Source organism: Notothenia rossii, assembly GCF_949606895.1.
Source record: "Notothenia rossii genome assembly, chromosome: 8".
Lineage (NCBI taxonomy): Eukaryota > Metazoa > Chordata > Actinopteri > Perciformes > Nototheniidae > Notothenia > Notothenia rossii.
This window is the reverse complement of record NC_136906.1, coordinates 21107548-21134091: the sequence shown is the minus strand read 5'-3', so window position 1 is coordinate 21134091 and position 26544 is coordinate 21107548. Positions and strand designations below refer to the sequence as shown.

The 26544-nt window shown below is 40.7% G+C and overlaps 2 protein-coding genes across 4 annotated transcripts; both read right to left on the bottom strand.

The window, feature by feature from the left end:
- Positions 1-1050: 1050 nt before the first annotated feature.
- On the bottom strand, positions 1051-11172 carry slc4a1a (solute carrier family 4 member 1a (Diego blood group)). 3 transcript variants are annotated; one of them, XM_079643585.1, is made up of 21 exons: positions 11008-11172; positions 9864-9932; positions 9617-9672; positions 8477-8571; positions 8061-8107; positions 7793-7958; positions 7554-7689; positions 7386-7455; positions 6973-7015; positions 6703-6887; positions 6383-6590; positions 5681-5884; positions 5425-5573; positions 4932-5126; positions 4586-4831; positions 4397-4486; positions 3490-3656; positions 3166-3407; positions 2785-2954; positions 2000-2173; positions 1051-1900 (listed from the first exon to the last, which is right to left on the bottom strand). In XM_079643585.1, the coding sequence occupies exons 2-21, from the start codon at positions 9885-9887 to the stop codon at positions 1823-1825; spliced, it is 2745 nt and encodes a 914-aa protein (XP_079499711.1). In that variant the 5' UTR covers positions 9888-9932; positions 11008-11172; the 3' UTR covers positions 1051-1822. The 3 variants fall into 3 exon arrangements, with proteins under 3 accessions (XP_079499711.1, XP_079499713.1, XP_079499712.1); XM_079643587.1 differs by having other exon boundaries at positions 11034-11102; XM_079643586.1 differs by lacking the exon at positions 11008-11172 and adding an exon at positions 10150-10289.
- A 5398-nt stretch (positions 11173-16570) lies between these two features.
- On the bottom strand, positions 16571-19857 carry LOC307016146 (migration and invasion enhancer 1-like; the record flags this gene model as incomplete). The annotated part of the gene is made up of 4 exons (XM_079645179.1): positions 16571-17502; positions 18696-18768; positions 18918-19008; positions 19851-19857. The coding sequence occupies 4 exons, from the start codon at positions 19855-19857 to the stop codon at positions 17419-17421; spliced, it is 255 nt and encodes an 84-aa protein (XP_079501305.1). The 3' UTR covers positions 16571-17418.
- Between the last annotated feature and the right edge of the window lie 6687 nt (positions 19858-26544).

The window sequence follows — 26544 nt, the reverse complement described above, 5'->3', positions numbered from 1 at the left end:
TTATGGCATATACATGCATAGAGGTTGAATAAAACAGTGTTTTCCGTCCATGGATTTATTTGTGGCGGGCCGCCACAATTAAATATCGTCCTCCACAAATGGATCTAAAAAAATAAATAAAAAAATATTATTATTATTTTTAATAGGATTATTTTTATTTTGGTAGTCTAATGGATAGTGAGGTGGGCTGATGATCGGAAGGTTGCGAGTTCAAATCCCGCCTAGAACACCACTACTAGTGTGCCCTTGAGTAAGGCACTTAGCCCTCAGTTACTCAAAGGAGAATGTAATTGTAAATCGCTCTGGAATAGGGCGTCTGCTAAATGCCTAAATTGTAATTATATTTTTGGGAGATTAAACCCCACAGATCCTCAACTCCGTTTTGTCTCACTCATTAACAACGCAACACAGACCAACAAGAACGGTTTCTGCCGTAGCCATTAACTCACATGTATTTTCTTATTCTACAGAAATAATCAAATTCTGTGGGAAACACTGAATAACATTTGTTAAGGATATGTTGAATTAAATAAAGATGACATATTAGCTATTTTGATTGTAAGTTAATTGAAATGTCTTATAATTTTTGTTCTGTAGTTATTTTAATGATTTTGTATTCAATCATTTCTTATTTAATTTCACTAAAAGCATATGACCTGTTGAAGTTATTGGTATCAATAAAAGATCTATATGTTAAACCTTCCCAGTCTGTTTATTAATGCTTAATCTTTGCCTAATCACATAACTAAAATAAAAGAATCGAAAGAATACAAATCTGAGCACTTGTTGACAGCCATATCACGCTTTAATTGGAATGCTGCTTTCTTTTTGTTTTCTTGTATATTTTTGTTATTTAAGAAAAAATGTATTTACGACATCTATGGTGTTTTCAAAGTAGAAGTATAGAGGTTGGAGTTTACTTGATATCCTTGAAGGCAGCATGTAGCTGAGTGGCAATCCTCTTGGTTCAAGTGAACACTCCTCTCCTGTTCAAAAGTGAGCTGCGAGTGATTTGTACTATAGCATTTCTAATGCATTCGTGAAAACAAGGACTTTAAATTATGTTTTTATTTGTAATGACAATTCATACAATCCAATCAAGCATGTACAGTGTTTCAGGCACACATGAACGGGCATTATAAGGTACATTTACAAATACATTTCTCCCTGATTATATCACCAGTATAACAATTGGCGCACACAATTTATCTCATCCACTATCTAAGCAATCACATACTTAAAATCTGATATAAGTGCATTACACATCTTTCTATACACACATCAAATAGTGAAAACTCATAACACAACTCAAAACATATAATTTAGAATTAATAAAGGTTATTGTATGGGGAAAAGGCTGGTGTGAAAATGCCCTGCAAATGTATTATTTGAACACATGTAAAGGGAAAAATGTTAAAAATTAAATAGCAAACATAAAGTGAGGTGGAATCATTTTATCATAATATGGGCAGATCTATATGCAACAGCACTGGGAGTCACTTTAAAGCTATACTGTTGTAATACATTTAAAGAAAGAAAGAATATTCAAAATAGTTTTACCTCACGTCTCAAGGAAAACAAATCTTGCATGTAAATAAGTCAACTCAAACAAAACTCAATATATAAGTTAAGTGTATAAGTGTATGAATTCTATAAATAAGAGGTACATTTCTTTAAAGATAAATAATAATAACAGAAGTTTTAAACTGTATATGTTTACAATTACATATTTTTAAAGACACCCTATGTTTAATGTTCACAAAATGACCTGTAGTTGACAATTGATTTCATTTAAAAGTTTGTGAAACATTAATGATACTGTTTATGGCAGTGGGCACTCATGGTACACATCTACCCCAGGTTCCTCCTCAAACGTCACTTTGGCATCATCTGCGTCCAGCTGCAAAGCAAACACATCCAGTTACAACAGGGAAACAGTATGAAACAACGCTATAATGTGTGCCTGAGAGTGTCGTCATTGATGCAGAGATGTACTTACACATTTCATCTCCAGGGGAGTGAAGATTGGGCCGGTCATGAACATGCGCAGAGGGATGGTGAGGATGAGAACAAAAGGCAGCGCCAGAGAAAAGGCACTCATCTTCACCACCCACAGCAAACCCAGGCACACGAGCTGGATGGCAGTGAAGAGATGCATCTTCATTGTTTTCACCTGAATAAGTGACAACAGAGAAACGTGTTAGCAGTGGAACGCACTGCCAAAGAGTAATGTTAAATAGTAAAAAAAGAAATGTTATTTTAGGGTTAGGATGATTTACTGAAAGAATATAGGTTAAATAAGATTGAAATACAGGTGGAAAAAACTGAACGTGTTGTGGGGTCAGTGGGCTCCTAGGCCAGAGCCTTGTTTTAAGGTGACTGTTAGACACAAAATGACCTTAGCAAATGGTCTACACTTGGACACACAACCACCAGAAAAAGACTAAGAACAAACAATGACATCAATTGACAACATAAAGACACATACACAAAACAACACAAAACCACCACATAGAGATATTTGGCCAGTGAGATGGCATAGAGCAGTATTAATAAATAAAGTATCACGCATACTGGCAACAACAATGTAATACAAAAAGCTGAATCACTACTTTAAATATGAAATTAAGCATTTACACTTTTACAGCCATAAAGTGTTGTGTGTAAACACTATGAGGCAGTGAATATATTTGGACATGATACTGTGTTTGTCAGACAAAAGGGCCTTCCACATGATTGTATTATTAAACAAGGTCCTGAAGTGTATTTGAGGATGCTGCGTACCCTGGTGGCGTAGGCTTCAGCGGGATGGTATTTCTTTGGAGTGATCAGCAGAAGCATCCTGTCCCACATCTGGATTCCACTCAGAGAGGTGATACCCATGTAGAGGAAGATTCCGAACAAGGCGGTCATGGGAATCATCTTCAGAATAGGTTCCATGAAAATAGAAGCACCTTGAAATCACAGAAAGTGAATAATTATTAAAAGCACAATACCTTTTGTCAATAAGGGTCTCTTGATATCCAAGTTGCCATTTACGACATTGCCAAGATTATCTGTATCTTAAAACGGGATAAAAAGTGCATTTATGAAAAATGTATTCAAAATGGAAATGTGTTCAGAGCCTGCTGTTTGTGCATCAGCTCTGTAGATGGCAGCACCTACCAACCATAATGGCCACAAGGATTCCACTGATCCTCTGCTCAATCACCTTCTCGATCTCTGGTTTGGGACCCTTGCTCATGACAGTGAGAGCGTTGGCGTGGGTGACTGATCGCACAGTAGCAGCGCTCAGCCAGGGCACCCCGAAAATAGAGGCGATGCCCCCCATGGTGACCAGGAGGAGCAGATCAAAATGAAAACCAGATCCTTTCACCATCTTCCTTTCAGGTTTGCTCACAATCAGCCTGGCAATCAGACAACAACAACAACGTTAAACACAAAGTAATATTGGAGACTATAATGCCGTTATTTTATGTAGTCACTCACGTTGTAATCTGGGACTCCAGGAAGATGAGGATGAAGACGAGCACTGCTGGTACACAGCAGGCACCCATCATCCAGATGGGGAAGGGCTTCTTTTCTCCCAAGGGGTTGATAAACCAGCCTCTGACTTTGGGGTTGGTCACCTCAATGCCTTTTGGCACAACCAGTTTCTACAAGGGGACAGGAAGGTTTTCATTACTCTCATTTATCTACGGAAGAGTGTTAGGCCCAGGCATAAGAAGAGCATAAAGGAGCAGAGAAAGAGAGAAATATGTATTTAAGTTTTGAGAATAAAGTGGAACCTTTAGTATGTGCTGGTAGTTTTTATGATATTTCAAAAAAAATCATGGAAAGACAGAAAACCGACGTATTCCTTCAGCATGAATACAATTAGTGTGTTAGCTATAAGCTTAGTCGTATTTTTAGGAAGGCCAAAACATAAAGAGATTTGTAAACAGGAACATTCACTTCTTTTCATGGTTAGGAACTGTATTTTACAAAAAGTCTTAGACGGACTGCTTAAAGATGAATATAACAGCTTTAGTTTCAATTTGGAAAAGGCTGTCTGACGGCGAGGTCAAGCAGTGAAAATATTGTAAATATATTATACACTTAAATTGATGTTTTCTTTTATTAAAAAGTTGAAGTGCTCCCTTCGTCCGTCAACAGCAGTACATTGCTTTGTTTTGTGCCTGTACTTATGTGTTTCTTCAAACTGGGGGTGTGCAGACTGCATTCTACTGTAGATAACACACTGACTTTGGATAAGTATACCTAGTACAAACCAACTTCAAAAGATCTGAACAATCCATTATTGCACATGATGTGGTGCATAACATTAGTTTTAATTTTTAAATTTTTAGAATTGTTAGACCTTGTTTTAGATGACGTGCCACAACATAACACTTACCTGAGTGTAAGCATCCGCAATGCTGATATCGATAGCAATCATGAAGAAAATAGCAATGGGGACACCGAAATCTCCAATCAAACGACGGAGCTAATAAGACAACAGTTTACATCATGGTCAGGGAAATCACAAAACCTACTGAATCTTTTCAAAACTACAACATTTCTGGTCATACAAAGTTGATCTTACTGGGCCGGGGAAGTAATGACCATTCTTGAAATGGCGGAGGAAGTACGCAATGAAGAAGCAACCTAACATAAGGCACATAGAAAGCAGGGCAGTGTTGGGGTAGGCCCTTTCAATCTCCTTCTCATGAATGGTTAGGTTGCCATGGTGATCGATCACGCTGCGCTCCGTCACGACTATGTGGAAAGGGTTATCCAATGTATCGTTCAGATGATCATAGTTCAGAACCAGAGGGTGGGCTTTGAAGATCTAAACAACAGGAGATAAGAAGTCAGAGGAGGCAAAATAGGAGACAACACATGAGGCTATGACAAGGAAATGGTGTCTGAAGATGATGTGGTGGGGAAACCTTGATGAGCTTATTGAAAGTCTCGTAGATGAAGATGAGAGAGATGAGGATGGAGAAGATTTCCTGAGTGAAGCGGGAGATGAATTTGACCAGGAAGCTGCCTTCCACAGCCACGATGATGATCACGATCAGTATGAGCCACATGCCTACCCAGATACGGCCCACAATGTACTCAATGCCCTGGGACTTGCAGAACTAGTATAGAATACAGAAAAGAAAATATATTGCAAAGAATGAAAAAAAGCTAGTCAAATATTTATTTTATGAGTTTTGACATCTGACAACTACGGAACAGTAAAAAAGTGGAGGAATATATGTATACATATTTATGTAAAGAAAGTCAAAATGTCATTAACAATTTCCTTTCATTTGAATGTATTGCCTTTATTAGCTTTATTCTTGAAACGTTAAATAAAAGTGATTCTTTCCTCCCTTCATTTATTTCACCCCTATGACTGGCCCTAATACTCTTCCATTTACATCTCATACATACAGCGTAAAAAGCTTCCTCGAACACCAGCAGTGGTCCCGAGAAGCCGATGACGAGGACAGGCTGGGCGGCGATGATACAGAAGATGATACCCTGGATGCTGGTGGAGACCATTAGCTCTGACACGCCCATCAATTGTTCAGTTTTGTCAGCTAGAGTTAGACAACAGAGAGATATATTAACCAAACTTGAAAAGGCCAATAGAGTCCTGCAAATGAATTGAATCTTAGAAACATTTCTATATGGATCTCTCTTTTACCCAGAAGCCCTCCGAAAGTGATGGCAGGGGACAGGGCAGCGAAGTAGATGAAGATGACGGCGGCGAGGACCTGAGGGTTCAGAGCGTCTGTGTAGTCACTGATGTAGTGGCGGTAACGCCGCTTCAGGTCGTTCACCATCCCTCCGAAAGGATAGCCTGTACGGGCCAGAGGGTCCTCCCGGGGCTCCTCTGGAGCTTTCTCAACTGGACAAACAAATCAAACTGACATTAGCTTATCAATCCAATATATATATATATATTTTTTTTAATGAATACCTGTTAGGTTACTTTCTATCACCAAATAATGATTGAGTGTATGGCCCACCGATTTAAGCTCTTGCATTTGCAATAATACAGTATCTGTGGTGTCCTGGGAAAATCACAAGCGCCAATATAAACGTTACTATAATTTCCCTAGAGGCTTTATCTGTCGGTTTTGTAATTGTTTATTGTGTAATTACCTAAAGTTGACACAAACATTTGAAATACGTATGTTTGTAATGTACTTTTTCAAGCATTCCTTGAAAAAAAACAGCACCTTCATTCTTTTTAATGCCTAATGTTTAATGAACAAAGGGTTGAGACAATATGTAAACAAAAAATATATTTTGGTCAAAGGAATGACTACATTAGTAGCGAGGAACTGATAATGCATACAAAAGTGTAAAAAGAATAGTTTGACGTTGTTGAAAATATGCTAACCTGTGACTCTTTCACCAAAGGCAAGACGAGTGTCGGTGGGACGCAGTCTGTCATACAGCATCTTCTTCTGGTAATCGATGATTGGCACCAGCATATCCTTATCTTGGATCTCAGTGGGAGGAATCACAATGCTGCAGTCCATGAAGTCAGCAATGGCGTCGGTCAGATCTTTGTCAGTCTCAGCCAAGAAGGCCTCCAGACAGAACACCTGTGAGAGCAGAAAGCCTTTATTCACCTGCACCAAACAAAGTAGGCTTAGCTAAAGCTCCATTCTGCCGAGCTAGAATTGTTCTCCTTCAGTATTTTCTCCTTTCTCTCACCCAGTCGGCCATCAGAGCCCCCATGGAGCGGCCACTTTCGCTGTAGTTTATTCCACAATCGCTGGGGCCCACCAGCACAAAGACGAAGCGAACCGGGACAGGAGACTCCAGGGAGGAGTCCATGACCACAGAATCCCTGAGCCTCACAAAACCCACTACTGGTTTCTGCAGGATGTCCACGATACCTATCAAAAACAACCTCTTTTAGCCATATCTGCTCCAGAATCACACATGAAGACAGATGGCTGCCTCTGAATTTCATCAACATACCTGAGAGGACAATTGAGGCCTCCATGTTGTCAGAAGTGTCTCTCTGGAAAGATTATGCATTGTTAGTTCAATCACATTATATACGTAGATGTCCAGCTAAATGTAAGGAAGCAGTGAGAGGCAAGTGAGAAGCAATTATAATTCTGATCAAAATTGTTTTTTTCTTTCTTTCTTAGAACTTAGAAAGATGTCCCTGGCAAAACTTTAGTTTTACATGGAAGAACTATTTATATAATTCACAGATCATTATTTAAAGAAACTTAGAAATATAATTATGGTAAAACAATTTTTTCACACAGGCTATTAGGATTGGATTCAGAAAATTGACCATAAATGATTTTCTCACTTGTTTCTGAGGGCTTCCGTACAAATAATGAAGGTGGATCAAATTGTATAAATAACCAAATCTATACCTTCTTTGTTACTGAAAAAGACTGCATCTCAATGTCTCCAGATGGAGTAACCACAGGTCCTGCAGACTGACTGAAAGGACAGATACAATGAGAACGAAGTGCATGATGCAGACATGAAGTCTGACATTTCGAAGAAAGAAACAGAGTATTAGTTGATCCATGTGTTACCTGCGTCTCATGAGGAGAGCTCTCAGCAGGCCGTCGCGATCACTGGCACGAATCTCATTCTTGTTCAGCAGCTCATCCACCACCTTCTCAGCCACAGAAGACAGACTGCTGGCGTTCAGGTCGAGGATGACAGCACCTAGGTACATTTGAGTGGATTTAACTGGTCATAAGCATCAAACTATAAAAACGGGACTTATCATATACACAGAATTTCATTACATCTCAGGTTCCAAAGTCACCTGTGCTCATGGTCTTTCTGAGCTGGATCAAGCTCTTGAAGGAGAGATGGGAGACATGAGAAGAACTCCATTTTCCAGTGGCGGGGTTTAAGTTCTCTTCGTAGCCCACCCAGCGTCCAGTCTCCTGCCAGGTGTTGCCCTGGAGCTCATTCAGCTCCACATATGCCTATGGTAATGCAATGTGGTTCAATAAAAAACACATTAGTGGATAGTGTTGTTTTGTGTGAATCAAATTTCACATATGTAAGTATGAAGAGTGTAGACTTACTTGAGCATCCCCTCTTGTGGTGGCATTTGTATTCAGGTTCAGATAAGCTGAAATAAAGACACAGAAAATAGCTTGATGAAAAAAAGGTCTCATCCAAAATAGCAAATACTTTACAAGTAAAATTCCTCCGGTCAAATATTTACTCGATAAAGTAATATCTAAATATAATAAACGTAGTATGGAAATAAAAAGTATTCATTATGCAGCAAAATGGTTCCTTTACTGTTTAACTAATATATGGATTTAGTTAACCAAATTTGGTCAATTCAAGATAAGTTCAAGAACCTGGAATTTGTACTTAGGTACCATATTTGAGTAAATGTACTTTCATTTTTTGTTTTAGATTTTAGTCCACCACTGCAGGAAAGTTATTTAAAAAGTGGCTAATAGCTACACGGGCTGTGAAGGGAACCTACCCTCTGAGCCTATGGGGAGGACAATGGCTCCAACATTGGGCTCATTCTCCTCTGCATCTTCCTGCCTGCTGGCCTGAGTGTCATAGATGCCGCTCCTGTGTTGAGAATCAGTCACACCAATTTAGACAAAGGATGAGAATGAGTGCTTCAACAACACCTCATGAAGTCTCACCTGTAAAGTGTTTTAACTCAGAATCGATCGACAGAGGACACTTCGGAGACATTTTAGTGGAATATGCACCTTTACAAAAGTGAATGTAAGTCGAATTTCATTTGAAGCATGTATTAATAACAATTACTCAAAAACAATTCAAGGTTCTCAGTTTGGGCTGATCAACTTCCCGATTTATTGAATAACTGCCTTTAGTGTTGTTCAGTCCTTCACCACTAGAGGGCAATGTTGTTCAATATCTACTTTTACATTACACTTACAAATTGATTGTCTGAGCCTACCTCAGCTATGGCCCTTAGAATCCAGAGAAAGTCATTATACACTTTAAGGTCCAACATTTAAATTGGTTTGTGAATATTACTTTTCTCTGAAAATAAACAAACAGAAGAGCAACATCAGCCAGTCCATGATCTCTATTGAAGGTACATTTACCTTGATCTTTTTGAAAATACTCAATGTTTTTTAAATGAATTGCAAGCTTTAAGCATGAGAAAAGGAAATCAGCATGTTCAGCATGACCTTTACCTTAAACCTGTGTTAAATGTTTGTGTCATTGAACATTATCAACCGAAAATGCTTGTTACAGTGATGGTGTTAGCTATTAACACACTCAGCAGAAATAACCGCTTTACATTACATTTTAGGACACCTAATGAATATAAATCCAATATGTATTCTCTTTTAGCTTTGGTTTGGTCTCCACCATCTCCTGAGTGAAACATTTGACGCTACTTCACAAAGTTATTGTTTATCAGAACATTTTCACTTGAAAATATCAGGAACGCAATCAACAACTTTTTCTAAATGTCGATAATTCTGCAGATTATTTTTCGATTCATAATTTTGGCTATGAAATGTAAAAAAATTGAAAACTTGATGTACCGGTATTGGTACCAGACTAATACTGGGCAATTACAAAAAAGTGGATACGACATTTACAAAAAGGCCCTACTGAGAGATGGACTTACAGCCTTGGTGGGGAGCGGAACGCTGACTCGATGTCTTCAGAGGACGTGTCACAGCCCTATACAAGAGGATAGTTTAGGAAGAATGAATAGAAGAAACTTGAGTGGTGAATGGAATGTACGTATAAAATGAACAATACGATGTTAGATTTAAGGAACACATCATGAACAATGTCCAAGATCCCTTTCTTCTGTAGAAACTATAGTAGTATGAACCAGTAAATGTAAGTGTTGAATTTAACAAATGTACCTCCAAACTAAAATGTTTTTCCATTGCTGTTTTTCAGATATTGAAGCCTCAGGTACTTTCATGCATTCCCTAAGACATAAAAAAAAGAATGAATGAACATAAAAAAAAGTTATAATCACAATTACAAATACCCATAGACTTCATGGGAACCAATGACATCAAACCTTAACACAATTATTGTTGAGTTTTGATGAACTTTTAATGCAAAGGTGCATTTAAAGCGTCCAAACAACAGAGTTTTAGATACATATTCTTCATATCCTTCGAGTACTCATTGTACAAGTACCAATGTCCTCTCATTAACTTGGCAGGGTTTAAGGAACATGTTTCTCAGCTACTACCGAGCCTGCTTTGAGACATTTTAAGGCGGCTTTGATGAGAATACCGCCATCTACCAGCACACAGCTGCCTTCAAAGTCACGGCTCAGAACAGATAGTCAACCAGCCGTTGAGAAAGTGAACTTAGTTATAGTTTAAATAGAAGACGCACAGAGCCTTATCTTTGGGTTACACCCTACCACCAGACACCTCTGTTCTCCTTCAGTAACATTAGGGGTGAAACAACTCAAATATAGCTAGTGTAACAGCTATTAATACTAAACTTTACTTTTGGAGAATAAGTACAAATTCTGAATTTTGTTAAAATACAGATAACATATTTTTTTAGCAGGTAGCTCAACAGAGGTCAAGTGACTTCTCATCACTTTACATATCTACATTTTTGAAATAAAAATTAAAACAACAAGTTCTTAAGACAATACCATTTAGTGGGTACAATTATTAGGCCGTGACACTAAGAATACATTTAATTGAGCATTAAAGCCAAAAGGATTGGGTGTAATAATTAAATGCAATACATTTGGAAAATCCAAAGAGGAGAATCCAACTAAACCCTGACCTCAAACAAGTAAAAAATGTGTACCACAAGCATCTTGTTTGTGAAGTATAATACACTTTTCTTAGAAAGATAATTGTTAAGAATAATTTCATATGAACTCCCTTCCTTATCTCCAGAGCAAGGAAACACCCGTTAAGGGTTAGAATATGCTACTTTCCCATCAGAAAATATAAAAATGTCTATCTTTTCATTCTAGTAATGCCATCAATGTGTCTGACCCTTGCCCAGAGGGGGCCACACCCTTACCTGCAGGTGCGTGCAGGTAATCCCACCTGGTCGACGGTGTCCTTCTGTCAGCCTAGACGAGCCTGGTGATAAAGTGAGCCAGGACAAACGAAAAGTACAGAGAAAGAACGAGAGGAGCGGGAACACCCATACGAAACTACGTCGACCCAAAGACCCCGTACCCCTCAACCCATCTCGTTGCTGAGCAACCTGGCGGTGGGGCTAGGGGAGATAAGGCCCGTGGGATGGACAAACCTCCTATCGGTCAGGGACACCTTGAGGCAGGGATATCCCAACCCTAGTTTGCGTGCTCCGCCCTCCCAGCATGCAACAGGTCCAAGTCTGGGCAGAGGCGTTGAGAGGAACATGTTTGGACCATCAGGCCTCACCTGGGGGGGACACGGGAGCAAAGAGGGTAAAAAAGGGGCAACATACAGTATCAGGAGGACAGCATCTTTATACGTCATCTTGTTTACGCACTGGGGATTCCTTCATGATAAGGGATGGTATTTCCTCTGCTCATGATGAGATAAACACATTAAAACCAACTCTGTTCATGATAGCCCTCACTTGGTTCGTCTTGAGTACTGTACATTGCATGGCAGCAACAGGGGGGACATCTTCTGCAGCTGAATGAAAGTGGAGGCTGGTGGTGTAAGCAGGTCTGATGACAGATTGTTGCCTTCAGTTTCTGAAAGGGATCAGCAAGAATGGAATAATTATGTATTCAACTTCAACTCAATGCAATTCAAGATACATGTGTAAACCCCTGAACCCCTAACTGCTCCCTGGCACTGAAAACTGGCAGACATTTGCTCTGTTAACGCATGTGTAGGCCCTGTCTTTGCACGTGTTTATGTGTGTATTTCGGCCTGTGTGTGTAATGTAAAATATACTAACAGATTGAAGAAACACATTTACCCCATGGGGCTTGTACAGTAGAGTTGAGGTTGACAGCACCTTGCTATCATCCTTGTCCTATTGACGAAGGGATTTGGACCATTGAAAAAATAAAAATAGTAAAGCATTTTGGATAGAATACATTGTCAATCTTTTCATGTAACCTCTGTGAATACAATTTGATGACATTGAGCAGAATAAACCAGAATACAGTGCCTTAAACTCGAGGTTAAAAGATAATAGCATACATTAGAGACAACTTCGAAAAAAGGAACATCATTTTGTGTCACATGTGTTAATATTGTAATCTCATATGAATAATTTGAATTCCAGATCACATAAACATAATAAAATACAAAATGTATCAGTCTTTAATGTATGCTAAGCAGCTTCTAAGCAAACTAAGCTAATAGGCTTCTTAATTATGCAACAGTTTATCCACATGTGTGGGAATATTTTCAATCCATTTTCAAATTCAACAAGCACATTTTGTGCTAAACTGAAGCGTTACGAAGGCATAACTGCAGTTTAATCTTTTTACTTATCACAAGTAATAATAATAAGTCCTTATATTGCTCAAACGGCAGTGTACACTTCATAGGAACAAAAGTAACGGACAAGGAGCAAATACAGTATTTTTTGATTGTGGTATTACTACAAGAACTTTCTTTTAAAGAGGTAAATAAAAAAAAGATTGAGTTGTTGTAATGTGATGTTGATGTTGTCTAATGCACAAAAGCCTCCATTCTGGTCTGCCTGCTTGTACAATGTGTATTTCATGGCTTTACCGGGGAATTTCACATAAACAAGTCCATTGTGTGGAGATCTTGTTCAAGCCACGTGAATTCTCAAGAAAAAAATTATAAAATATTGTCACAATGTGGAGAAACGTTACATTTGCGTTACTGCAGCTTTTTTTGACAACCTGTTAAACCCGGCAGCCCACGCCCCCGGGGGCTTTGTCACAATGATTACTGTTAATCCATTATTCAAGTTTTGGCAAAAACTGAGATTTCATATTAGAGCTACAACCCAGCTTTCGGTTTTGGGCATTCTGGCTGTGCATCACTCATTCACCAATGGGTAATGTTTAGATGGATTTTAGGAACTTCCCTCTCGATTATATTGGATCTAACGGTTCAAAAGAGGTGTCAATCATCAAAATCGACGAGGGGTTCCAGAGATATGGAAAATGCACCCAAATGACCCCAGAAGTGTTTTTTTTTTCTCTTCTAAATCTCTCTAAAAAGGTCAAATGTCACTTGTTTATCATCAATCTTGATAGAGAGTACTTATATGTTATAGTTTGGATTCCTAAAGCTTTTAGTCTACTATCCCATCATTCAAGGGTGGTTTCCACTATACGTAAGTAATGTTTTTCTTTTGGACGGACACTATCATTTAATTTAATTTTTACTATGTTCAATCTGAATTTACTTTAAAATAAAAAAAATATATATTGATTCTGACTTTACTCCATCCAATTCACAGGTTTATCATTGCTTTGAGAAAAAAGATTATTCATTTACCCCTTTTAGAAGTGAAGTTATAGTCATTTGTTCTGGGAATGTCATTTTCGAGCCTGAGACTTGAAAAACAGGCTCAGGGCTCAACAGGTTAATCTATTCCAATGTGTGCTTTAAATCACTTTTGCCAGAGTGGGAGCCTGAGTCACAGGTGATATAAAGGAAATATTCAAAAGAAAAGATAACGCTTGACTTCACAAGTCCTGAAACTAATAAGGAATGCAGGAAGGAATTGGTGTGTTAATGTTGTTTGTTAGGGATGTTTCCTTTAGGGCATTAGGGCATCACCGTAAAATGCCGAATGAAAAGATTGTGTTAATTTGTACAGGCTTATATGAGTCTGTTAGCATGCTAACATTTCCGAGTGAGCACAAAACAGAAAAGACAGGTGAGGCTAATGGGTATTTGATTCAACAGATGAGGGAATCAAAGTGTCTGTACCTTCGACACAATAGTGATACATAGACGCCCCGCAGTGAGGCCCCCAGCTAAACACACTGTGACAGGCCCGTTATCACCAGTGTGTGGAAGCTATCTGCTAGGTCCATGTGTCTCAACATACAGAACACAGACACTCCCAGTCTTCATGCAGACTTTTTAAATCCAGATCAAATGTCTCTTTAATCTGAACATTGTGTTGATTCAATTAGACAATGGCAAATGGAAATACAAGGAAAGTTTGAAAATGTTGCCAAACGGATTACTTTGTCCCACAGCAAGATGTCCGTCTGCAGAATAAAATGTGTACACCTTTAATTAAAATATGGCGCCTCCTATGATTAGGAAAAGGATATAATGCAAATTCAATAAATTGTTAAACTCTAATGTAATGCAATAGTGTTTTGAATAGTACAATAAACAGTTAAATTATATGGCATCTATTGTGGGTTAGTAAAAATACTTTTTTATATATATATAAAATATCACTTCAATTGCACTCAAATTAGAATGAGCAAATGATGTAAACATTATCCTTTAGGGGTTGATATTTTCCTCTAAGATTTTATTAAAAAAAAAAACATACAATAGGGTTCCTTTTAACAATCTAAGCCAACAGTATATAACATAAATAATCTATAGCAGAAGCAGGTAAAAGTTTGAGGTAAAAATGTGATTTGGAGTTCTTACACAGTTGTAAGAACTCCAAATCACATTTTTTAAGAAAAAGGGAATACAAGGACAACCTACTGATGGTGGCTGGAATACAAGGCAGCTAGTGTTGGGTTTTTAGGTGGTGATAATGCACTGATGAGGAGCCAAATGCCATCGTCGAACAATGACAACCCCAAATTGATATACTCTTTCTGGGAAAGTTTTGCAGTCTTACAAAGTAGATTTAACATGCCATTTTTCACATTGATCAACAATTTCCACAAGGTTAAATATATTTCAAATTGATGTTAGAATTAGTATTCACCACCTTCAAATGAGACTTTGTTCAGAAGTCAGAGAACTTCAAAGCAAAGTCTAACTTCAATATTTTTAAAGGCGCTGTTCATTTTCAAAGCTCGAATTTGTGGACTAACTTTGCAGCACAGGCTCTATCTGCATCAGAACAAGAGGGTGTGAGTTATCACTGAGAGCCAGAGACAGCCCCAAGGACCCACCTAGTCAGTGTGGGACATCAAACCCCCCACCCATTTACAAGAAAACAAAAATCGAAATAAAAAAAGGAATTCAACCATTTTGATTATTCAAGCTGTAATAAAACAATTAAAGCTAACTTTTCATAGACTCATGCTGATGTTCTTCTCATGTTCTAAAGTTCAAATAAAAGGGACTTTGTTTACATTAAATGGTCAAGAAGCTATGTTGCCAGAGCACTAAGATACATTAGGAAACAATATAATTAAATATGAAGTATATACAGGGTATAGTATTTCAGAAGATTTTTGTGTTTAATTGTCACCCCATCTAGAAATAATCATACCCAACATTCATTTAATACATTCAGATTTTATTCACCTTTTGTTTGTAAAACAAATTGAAAATTACAACAACTTTAGTAATTAATGTTTGTAGCATGTAAAATGAATATGACATCTGAGTTGGTTGCTAACAAGGTAATGAACTTAAAATAAATAAAAATAATCTTATGTACTGTATAAATATTGAGATATGGTGAGAACACCCTCTGGTTGTAGCAGTTTTTCGGACGGCTGCTGGCTTATTGGATGAATTCATTTGAATTCCCAGTATTTGGCCTCGGTGTGACAGTGTGTTTTCCCTGAGGGAGGTCCCGCCTGAGGCCAAACACTAAAGCTTGAAGTTTTAGTTGACATTGGCGCCCCTCAGTGTAACAAATTGGCAGAACCTGGGTGACTAAATGATTAGGCTTCTGTTCTGCATGATATTCATGCTTTTTCACTTTCTACATTCAAGAATAGGAACGTATGAGAACCTTTTTTTCTGCAGTACTTATCCACATGGTTCTCTTTTGTTATACTGAAAAAGCATTAAACAATGAATGAAAACATCACATTTGTTTACCCTTTTCACCAGCAGTGTATGGATCAAACATATCTTAAAAGGCTGTTTTCTTAATTATATTGTTTCTCTCTTGATTAAACTCAGAGACAAACATCTCCACTCTGGTTGCACTAACATAGTGCAACTTTTTTCCAACTCAATCACTTTCTAGACATTGAAGGTTTTTACATATATCCTTCTTAGATTGATTTATATCCCATTTTCTCACAAAGACAAAGCGAAAATGCATATATTTTAATAGGGGTTGGGAGTATCTTCTGATTATTGGACATTGAACATCAGATTTCAGTTCAGGAAATGTTTCATGGTGACGTCAATGAGTTATGTGACTCAGATGCTAAGAGGAACTTGAGCATACAAATAACCCTGTTTATGTTCAGTATAGGCAACTAACATAACAAAGGAATAACCTGTTTTAGTGGTTGCTTGACAACATTACCTTGAGACCCGTCAACAAACCATGGTTGTCACCCGAAGGACATCCACCACACCCAGACAGGATTTGTTTAGACAATAGGTGAGTGACATTTAGAACTGTACATGAATAGATAGCAGTCTAGATTATGATGGAGCACTTACAAAGATTCTTGCATAACTCTTTTGCACCTGTGTGTTAGCGATAGGAAAAGACACCGTGACATCATGAAGAAAGTGACCAACAACAGTGCTTAAAGAACCATTATCTTTATTTAAATACTACAGTTTTGACATCTGATTTAACTATGTTAAATGACTTTAGACAAACAGAGCTGACATACAATAGTGAGAGCTGACAGACCAGTGGTTGGTGGTCTTCAGAAGCACTTCTGATGATCGCCCAGTTTTAACTGAGGAGTTCATTGTTAAAAAAGCAGAAGTTTAAAACGATTCCAGTTTCATAATTATGAAGACATAACTATTGTAGGCCTAATTTTGCATTTGGTTACCCACAATTATATAACATTGCTTCATTATTCACAACCTTTACAGTAATGAGTGTTAAGAACAATGAAATCTTAGAACAGATTGCAGATATTAACATGTGTTTAGCATAGAGCGGTGAAGACGCAGAATCCAAGAGGCAGTCTCCCTTTAAGTGCAACTACTTTTTCCTTGCATTCAATGAAAATGTGTAATTACAAGAGGGTTCAGTAAACAAAAAAACATAAAACGATTAGGCAGTGAGAGAATGCCAGGCAGTAAGAAAAGTGAAGTCATTTCCCATAAACATCTTCTCCCCGTCTGAACTCTTATTATAAGGAACTTCTATGAAGGAATTCATCATACTTTAACCTTTCACTTTTTTGGGTCATAGTAATCATTAGCAGCCTGAAGCACCACAATGAGAGCAAAGAGGGGGAGCTAGACGTTTGGTGGTCAGCATTTAAGACAGCAGCTAGAGGTCGGAGCACATCTTTGTTGGGTTTGTATACAGCACGTTTTTATCCCCGCCCATTTATATTAGGGTTGGGGGTAAACCTGAGGTGGTATTGGATGTTGCACTGGCCTGTCTTGATGCAGCAAACCTGAGGCAGGTCTACATGATGACACACGGGGATCGACTTTTGGTGATCTTCTCCACAGGTTTACCATCATGGGCCAGCTGGACTGCATTCATGATCTGTTACAGAAAAGAAAGACATAAATCCGAAAGGGGTATTTAAGGGATCCCCCAGAAGGGAAGGAATTATTCAAGTTCTTTACATGAGTATACAAATGTCACAGTTAATGTCCTGCATTGAAAATTCATTCAGGAAAATTACCATAGGGAATTAAAGGTCGGGTAGGTAAGTTTCAGAAACCGGCTCGAGATACACTTTTTGTTATATTCCATGGAATGCTCTTAACATCCCGATAGCAATGAATATCTTAAGTGCTTTGACAAAAAATCCATTAAAAAAAATGTCATCTGTGGAACCCATAATACTGTAAATACTACAACCAATCCGTTTAGCGATTGGATTGCCGCTCTGTCTGTCAGCCTTCCATTTCGTGCACGCACAAATGTATCTCGTGCCTTCATTGGGCATGCATTGCAGCAGTACTTCAATGACTCGTCAGCAACAGGCAGCCACTTTCACCATGGCACAGTTAGGTTCAACATCGTCTACTGGTCGCAAAAGAAAAAATGTAACGGAGCAAATTAAGAACAAAAAGAAAGTGGAAACTAGGAGAAGTCAAACCAGAGTCAATATCGGAGTTGCTTTGGCTGTGTAGTATTGCTAACCTAGATGTGTTTAGCTTTGCCTGATATGTAACGTTACTGCAGCCTTCTCCCGCGGAGGAGGTGCTCTGTAAGGAAGTCTGAAGGAAGGGGCGGATTCTTTTTGGCTGTGTACTTTCACATTTTAGTGCACTCGAGCCGGTTTCTGAAACTTACCTACCCAACCTTTAAAGTTAAACTACTTGGTGGCAAACATGTCCTTGGATAGCCAGTATGGCTATCTGGTCATGCATTAATGCAACAGTAAACACAATTAACCAGAACCTAAAGTTATATCGTAAACATTTTTGTATTATCCTACTAATAGTCCTCACCTCAAAATGTTTGTACGCAACTGAGGAAAGCAGCACTTAATTTATTCAAATAGCTGCCAAATATGTGTTCCCTTTGTGAGCTCGTTATACAGGTTATAGACATGATAACGCTGTCAGATAACTGTAGTGGAGGAAAAAGTACAAAATGTCCCTATGAAATAAAATAGGAGTAGAAAAAGTGGCATTAAAGGAATATGCTGAAGTTACCTCAAATATTCACTAAAAGTGCAATACTCAAATGTAAAAAGTAACCTTTCAGTTAAAGGGTTTACTCACATCATCCTCGTATGGAAAGCCTCCTTGTTCAAGCTTGGAGAAGATCAGCTCCCCGTTGATTACAACTTCAAAGCTACCTGTAATGACATAACACAAAGAAGAAGATAGCATCACGATTCATGGTTTCTGGAATGATCTCTGTCTTGAATAACCCGTTCATTCACGTTAAAGCTGTACACAGCAGTTATATCAGCTGCAATAACGTAGGCTAATGGACAATACTTGCCTTGTCTTCCCACTCTGCCCGACACCTCCGCATCTTTGAACTCTTCCTTGACAACATGGGAGAGCTCTCGATAGCGGGGTTCGTACCCTCATCTACCACTGCAAGGAAAACGAAACACGTATTTATTTTAAAAGCAGAGTAGGCTACATGTTATGTATAGCTAACTCAGAGCTAATGATGCTAACTGCTAATCTGTAGCATAACCGTCTTTCATGTTGGATTTACAGCACGGACCTCGACACAGACAGACAAAGGTAAACTTACAACTTACACAAAATAAGAACAAGTATAATACAATATGTAATTACCAGTATTCAACTTGAATTGTCACCCCCATCGTTACAGTAGCAGCAGTTCCTCAGCGGTGCGGAGCTGTAGGTTCAGGTTGGACTCGGTGTGTGCACTGTTGACTGGTTTTGAGACAGAGAGCCAGGCAGCTGGGCGGAGTTTAAACTAAGAGACATTAGTCAGAACAACTTTGATTCGTCAAAAAGGAAGTAACATTATTGAATTATATTCCAATTATAAAATCAATATACATTTAGATTAAAAGTTAAATACAAATAGGCGTAAAACCAATGGCTTAGATGTATTGATAAATACATAAGTAAATAAGTCATTTTGGATCAGTAGATAGCCCTCAATAGCCACATTTTCTGCATCTTGTTTCACCCATATACAATGTATATCTTAGAGAAAACATTAACTTTTACCCCGACTTGATATACTAGCTACTATTCAGATGTTACCTAACATAAGGAACATAGTTTAGAGCAGGGGTCGGCAACCCCTGGCACGCGTGCCAGCATTGGCACGCGGCACCGTAACCAGTGGCACACTAGGATTAAGTGGAATAAGTGTGCAAAAATATTTAAATTGTATTTTCGGATCCTGAACGAGACCGCCGCCAGAGCGCGTCTCTCCGTTACCTGCCATGCACGCAACGCAGCCCCGTTCTCTTTATCTCCAGGTGACTTTCTGCCGCTTTCTTCCGTGGTGCAGTGCTGATCGTTTCACCACGGAGGAAAGCACTTCACTAATTGCAGTACCCATAAGGAGCTGTACAAATGCCGCAGTTTTTGCGTGGCTGTGTATTTAGTTGAAAGCCCAGTGGCGATCTGCTCATCTCTCATCGAAATAATATGCTACAAAGGGGCGGACTGGCCATCTGTGTGTTGAACTTTCCTGTCGGCTCCCAGACCGTAGTCGAGGAGGGAAGAAGCAACAATCTTCAGGTTCAATAACCCACTTTAGCTTAAATGACTGGAGAGAGGCGAGCTCTTCTTAGGAGGCCGTTGCATTTATTTAGCTGTTCTTCTGTTTCACAAAATACATCACAGACCTCTGTTTTTCTGCTGCCTCGTTTCACTTCCAGAAACAAACACACGTTCCCTTAATGTCGCTCTACCATCCACAAACACACATGCACAAGCCACACCCCTCTTTCTCTCTCTCTTAAAGGGACAGCGATCTCATCTCACTCTGCATGACCCTAATATCATAACATGTGTGTTCTGGAGAATCACAGAACGGACGATCGTCCTTATTATTATGCCGTTTAAACCAATTATTTAAATGTGTTTGTTAAATTCGACATCATGTAAGTTGCGCTGACAGGTCCACACACTGCTTCCCCGCAGCGAGGCTCCCCCCGCCCTCCTGTTGATAGTTCGCTCCTCTACCCCCCCCCCCCCCCCCCCCCCCCCCCGTTGATAATTCTCGATCGTTGGCACGCTGATAACAATTTTTTTTAAAAATGGCACTTCATATCAAAAAGGCTGGTTTAGAGTTACAGTGCAGGAGAGGAAGGAGTCATGAAAGGCTTATCCAGAATCCTCCCCTGATTACAAAAACAGGGCAATATAATCTATGATGTTAGTTGGGTCTAGAACCTCAATTCCGTGACCATTCTTCTGCTAAGATGTTTTGACACTTGATTTGACATCATTGGACCTTTTATAAAAAATATAGACCCAAGGTCCCTCCCAAAAATCCCGGCAATTTTTGCTAGAGGGCCAAATCCAAGATGGCTGCTCGCGCCATCTTAAAAAATTAACTTTTGAACCAGAGCGCCTAGAGTCATGTGTAAATGCACTTTTTGGGGTAAGTCGGCCACAAGGATTCAATTTCTGACATCAGTTTGGTGCGATGACATCGTTCGGACCCACAAATCCAAGATGGCCACCATCCGGTCGAGAAAATATACACGTTTTGAACGGGAACATGCAGGATCACGAGGTACCGGTCACGGCAGTAGAACAAGCACTCACTGTTATAAACTGAAGTATATATATGTACTATATATGGGGGCGGAGCTTCCTACAGGCGATATAGGCGTTTGCCTAGAGCGCCTCCCAGAGGGGGGCGCCACAAATAAAAAATAAAAAAATAAAAAGTTTGCTTGGCGCAGTTTTGGCTCTATATCTGCAACCATTATTTAAAAAAAAATAATAATAATCTAACATAAGGGAAAATGAGCCAAAAATCTAAAATGGTCGGTCGGTCTAAGAGCCTCAGCTTTAAGTGTTCACAGTCAGAACATGCTAGAGCGCTGTGCATTGATGGGTATCTGTCAAGTGTTTTTAAAATTGAGCGTTGAGGAAAGAAAGACTAACGTTAGAGAACTGTGAAGAGGCAAAAGCCATCGGGGCGCAGTATAAAAACAGAAGAAAAGAAGAAGAAGAGAAACGTGCCAAGTTGAAAGGTAGGCTATGCCATTTTGATTGTATTGTCAACATTAGCGAATGGATCATGTAATCTTGCTAGTTAGCCAAGCCAACGTTAGCTAGCCAGCGTTTGTTATTACCATTCAGTAGAAACTGTCATAAGGCTATTTTTGTTGTGTCATGAAATAGAAATATTAGTAATAATAACAATGTTAGTTTTGGTGTAGCGAGCTACACGTTAAGTTTACCTCAGAAAGCAGATTGACTATCCGAGTCAAAAATTTGCCAAATTCAACCCTGTCATAATGTGCGCTAACGTTAGCTAACTAGCTCAGTGGTTCTCAACTCCAGTCCTGTTGAATGTTTTCGTTCCAACCCAGAACTAACACACCTGATTCAACTGTTCTAATAAGATAGTCATAGCTCTTGATTAGTTGAATCAGACCTGTCAGGCTGTCCAAATGCTTACTAACTAAATAATAGCTACATTTAACAAATGGAAATTATTCTTAATTTCTTATCTGCCCCCATATCAATATCTAATACGTAGGCCTACTTGTGTTTCTTATAGGGATTCATGAGTATGCCGCACGATATGGATCATAGCTTGTGATAATGTCCAACATTCCGTGTATCCTGCAGTGTGGAAGGGTTTGCAGCAAAGCCACCGATGCCATTACCTCAATTGAAAAATGGGACACTCTAAAGAACAATACAGAGTTATGGAGCGGTCTTGACAAGTTCGGAGACGTCCATACATCCATCGACTGGGATACAGGTCCCGTCGGACACTGTGTCCATGATACATGTAGGTTGACCTTATGCAATGCCACAAAACTGGAACAGGCCAACAACAGACAGAAAAAACGAGTTGTCGATGAATGCCAAGCTCAGTCTTCGTCTACGTCTGACATTAGTTCCACAGCTGCAACTCCATCTTTCAAGCGGCTGCGATCTAGTCTAGGGCTGATACACGATAAAAATAAATGTGTGTGGTGTTGTAAGACGGAGTCGGCAAAACATCCAGAATCAAAGTTGGTCCTGATTTCGTACGATCATGCATGGGCAGCGTTCAAGAGCCATACGGTGGCTCTGGAAGATGAACTAATGCGCGACAGAATCAACTGTCTGATCAATTATGCAGCTGATCAGCCTAATCCACTTGAGATCAGATATCATCACAAATGCTGGTTTAAATATGTTCGTAACTACCAGAGAATGAGTGAAGATGACAAACTTCCCCACATGCACAATGTCACTCTCCGTGAAGCTCAGACAATTTTCTTTGATAACATCAGAACAGTTATCTTTGATGAACATGAACTAAGGTCACTGCAGAGCCTCCTCAGAGATTACAGCTCTATCGTTTCTCAGTATGGATTCCCAACATCTGGAGTCAAGTCATCCTACATCAAAGATATCCTGACCCGGGAGTTTAAGGACAAGATCGGCTTCCACTCTCGCCCTCAGAGAAACCAGAGCGACCTAGTCTATGACACGTCTGGGAGCGGTTCATATGTCGAAGCAGCGATCTCCTCTATTGGTGTCAGCAGTGAGCAACTGGTGCAAAATGTGGCTGCGCGGCTCAGAGATGATGTCAAGTCCATCAAACTCGTCCCATGGCCTCCACGAGTCGAGGAGCTAGAGGAGGAGGAGGAACTCCCGCCTCTCGTTTTGCAGTTGCTATCAGCTTTGCAGGGGAAGCATGGGGTAGATCTGTCTCCAAGCACACTTTCTCTCACCTCTCTCATCACACAGTACATTATAAAGCGACCCACCACTACCGCCATCAATGCCACCATCACCCTTCACGGATTGACTCGTAGCAAGGAGCTTGTTGATTCGTACTACAAGCTGGGCATGGGGATCAGTTACCCGAACGTGCTTCTGCTACGTGATGTTTGGACAATGCATGACCTTGAGCGGTGCTCGGTCTGTCCTGCAGAGATCGCTGAAGGGCAACCAAGCATCAGTATCATCGACAATGACGATTTTCGGAACGATACATTGACAGGAGGAGGTACTTCACACCGCTGTAATTGGATGTTTCTGCAACGCGAAGAACGTCTTGTACATAAGCATGAGGCAAACACCCAGGATGAGCAACCGCGGATCAAACATGCCAAGACTGTCTCGGACGTGCTGACTGAGAAGGCCTCTGAGATGCAAACGGTTATGCCATATAGGACCGTCAAGCGTGGCGAGCCTCCGATCCGTCCTAAGCCTACTACTGTCTCATCGAGTACTGAGCCTCAGCGCCAGCGAAGCATTATTCATGCCCTTGCACGTGCTGATGTGAATGGTGACCGCCCTGTTGCAGCCGAACAGAATATCCCTTCGTACAACGGGTTTCACGCTGGATTGAATATGTGGCAGGACAAAAGCAAGGCTTATTTTCATACATCTTACAATCAACCGCCCGACAAGTCAGTTGTGAAGGACGTCATGGACAAGCTGGTTACCATCATCGCAACTAAGCACATGCCCTTTGCCTTCTTAGTTGGAGATCATCCCGTGTATGTCCTCATCACCCTGCTCAAGGCCGAAAACCCAAGCAAATTCAGTGCCATTGTACCTTTTCTTGGTCCCTTCCATACACAGTGTGTGATGATGAGTGCCATCTACAAGCGGTACAAAGGTAGTGAACTAGGTGAAGTACTTGTCGCGGCTGGAGTTATTGCCGATGGCTCCGTCGATCGTGCACTGAAAGGCAAACATTATAAGAGGGGGCTACGCTGCTTGCGACTCATGTACGAGGCCCTTATGTGTCAGCTGATGAAGGAGAACCTCGGGCCCGACCTGGCTGATGAGACGAGGGAGAACCTTGACATTCTGAGAGATACGAGTCAATCCGAGGAATCCCGCGCTGATGCTCATGTGGCACTAGAGAATGATGCTGACCTCAAGAGCCTTGTCACCAACATGTTCACCCACGTTGAGGCCAGTGACATGGCAAACTACTGGAGGGATTTCCTGTCCATGACAGACGCGCTCATGCAGAATGTACATGCGGTCCATATATGCAACTGGGATGATTATGTGAGCTCTCTGCGTGCGATGCTGCCATGGATGGTAGCTTACGACAACAATAGATATGGGAAGTGGCTGCCAGACTTTTGGGCGATGTTGACAGCTCTCCCTGCAGATCAGGTTGCGTTCCTTCGTACTGACTTCACCCAGTCCATCACAGGCAACCCCTATTCCAACATGGCCTGGGACATGTGGATCGAATGCACCATGAACAAGGTTAGCAAAATGAAGTCTGGTTGGCTCTCTTTCCTACAGAATGAGAAGCAGCTGCTGGTGCACTCCAGAAATGTGAACAATGTGGCCCAGATCCGGGCAGCTCACAATGCCCTTGCAAACCGAAAAAAGACAAAGAGGAAGCACACGGAATGCGGCCCCAAACGGATGCGAGAAGATGAGCAGTGTGTGCAAGACCTGGTTGAATGCATGCATGAGTTTGACACCTTCCCGTTCGATACGGCCTCAACCACCCTCCGTACCTTGCAGTCGGCCATGCCCGCCTCTGATGAGCTCGTTGCAGACTTCAACTCAGCCCATGCCGCAGGGGAGAAGAAATTGACCCACTTTTTGGAAGAACGGGTATTCAATAAGAATACCTCTCTTCATGCACCCGTCCCTCTGTGCAAACGATTGACGTTTGCGAAGGCGTTAAGCAAGGAGAAGCCATCAGATTAACTCAAGGCGAAAGCCGCAGAAATGGAGCGAAGCGCCCTCAAGGCAATGATAAACCCGGTTGAGGGCAGTCAACTTGTGAACCTCCCCGAGTTGCTCGAACATCGTATTGTCGAGGAGTGTGTGCCATTATTTAACTCCAACGGCACCTTCAGAAAGACACAGAAGAGCATGCTCGTGCAGAAGCTCTCTCTGGAATCTGTAGATCTGCAGGAATCATACATCGCTCTTGTGGACATGGGCATGATCTGGAGGATGGCAACTCCATCAGCAGAGGATCGGCGGACGCACGATGGCAACCCATACAAGTGGTCGGACTATGTCCACAAGCTATCATCTATTATCCTTGCACGCCATCATAATGCTCACCGTATCATATGTGTGAACGACCCGTACGACACAGCATACTCGACGAAGGATGACGAGCGAGACCTGAGGGTACAGGGAAACACACATGTGCCCAACACCTACATGAAATTGGGTGACGCATTCCCCACTGCCAGAATGTTCAAGACGCTGCTGTGTAGCTCCAGCAACAAGGGGCGGCTGCAGAAAATGATATGCAGCTACCTGACCGATCTTGCACAGAGTGTTGATGTGGAGATTGTCTACTCTGTCGGCTCCCACTGTACCAACTTATCAACCCAACAACCGATGCAGAACTACAGCTTTGACCAGTCTGAGGCTGACACTGTCCTGTTCTCCACCTATGTAGTTTTGCGCGAGTCAGGCTACAGTGGTCCAGTTGTCATCGATGCCACTGATACTGATGTATATGTTGCGGCAGCACTTATCTCACAGCAGCTGCCAGGTATGCTCTGTATCAAGAGGAAGCAGGAAACGGTACGCTGCTGTGACATGACAACTGACATGATGGCCGACTGTATTGTGCAGCTGCATTGTATGACAGGCTGTGATGCAAACTCAGGCTTTTACGGCAAAGGTAAGAAGTCTGTGTATGACCAGGTGGCGAAGAGCCCTGTTGCCCGACAACAGCTCTCGCGATGTGGAGATAACCTTGCCCTGACAGAGGAGGTGCTGGAGCAGCTCTTTGCCTTCACACGTAGCATCATCTACGGTGACAACAAGAGCAAAACCATGGCTGAGGCCCGTGCTGCTAAATGGAGGACCATCAAAAAGAAATCCTTCATCCGTCTCCCTCCGGATGCCGACAGCTTGCGTCAACATTGCCTCCGTGCCAACTACCTGGCGTATCTGGTGCGCCATCCATCGCTAAAGCACCATCCCTCACCAATCG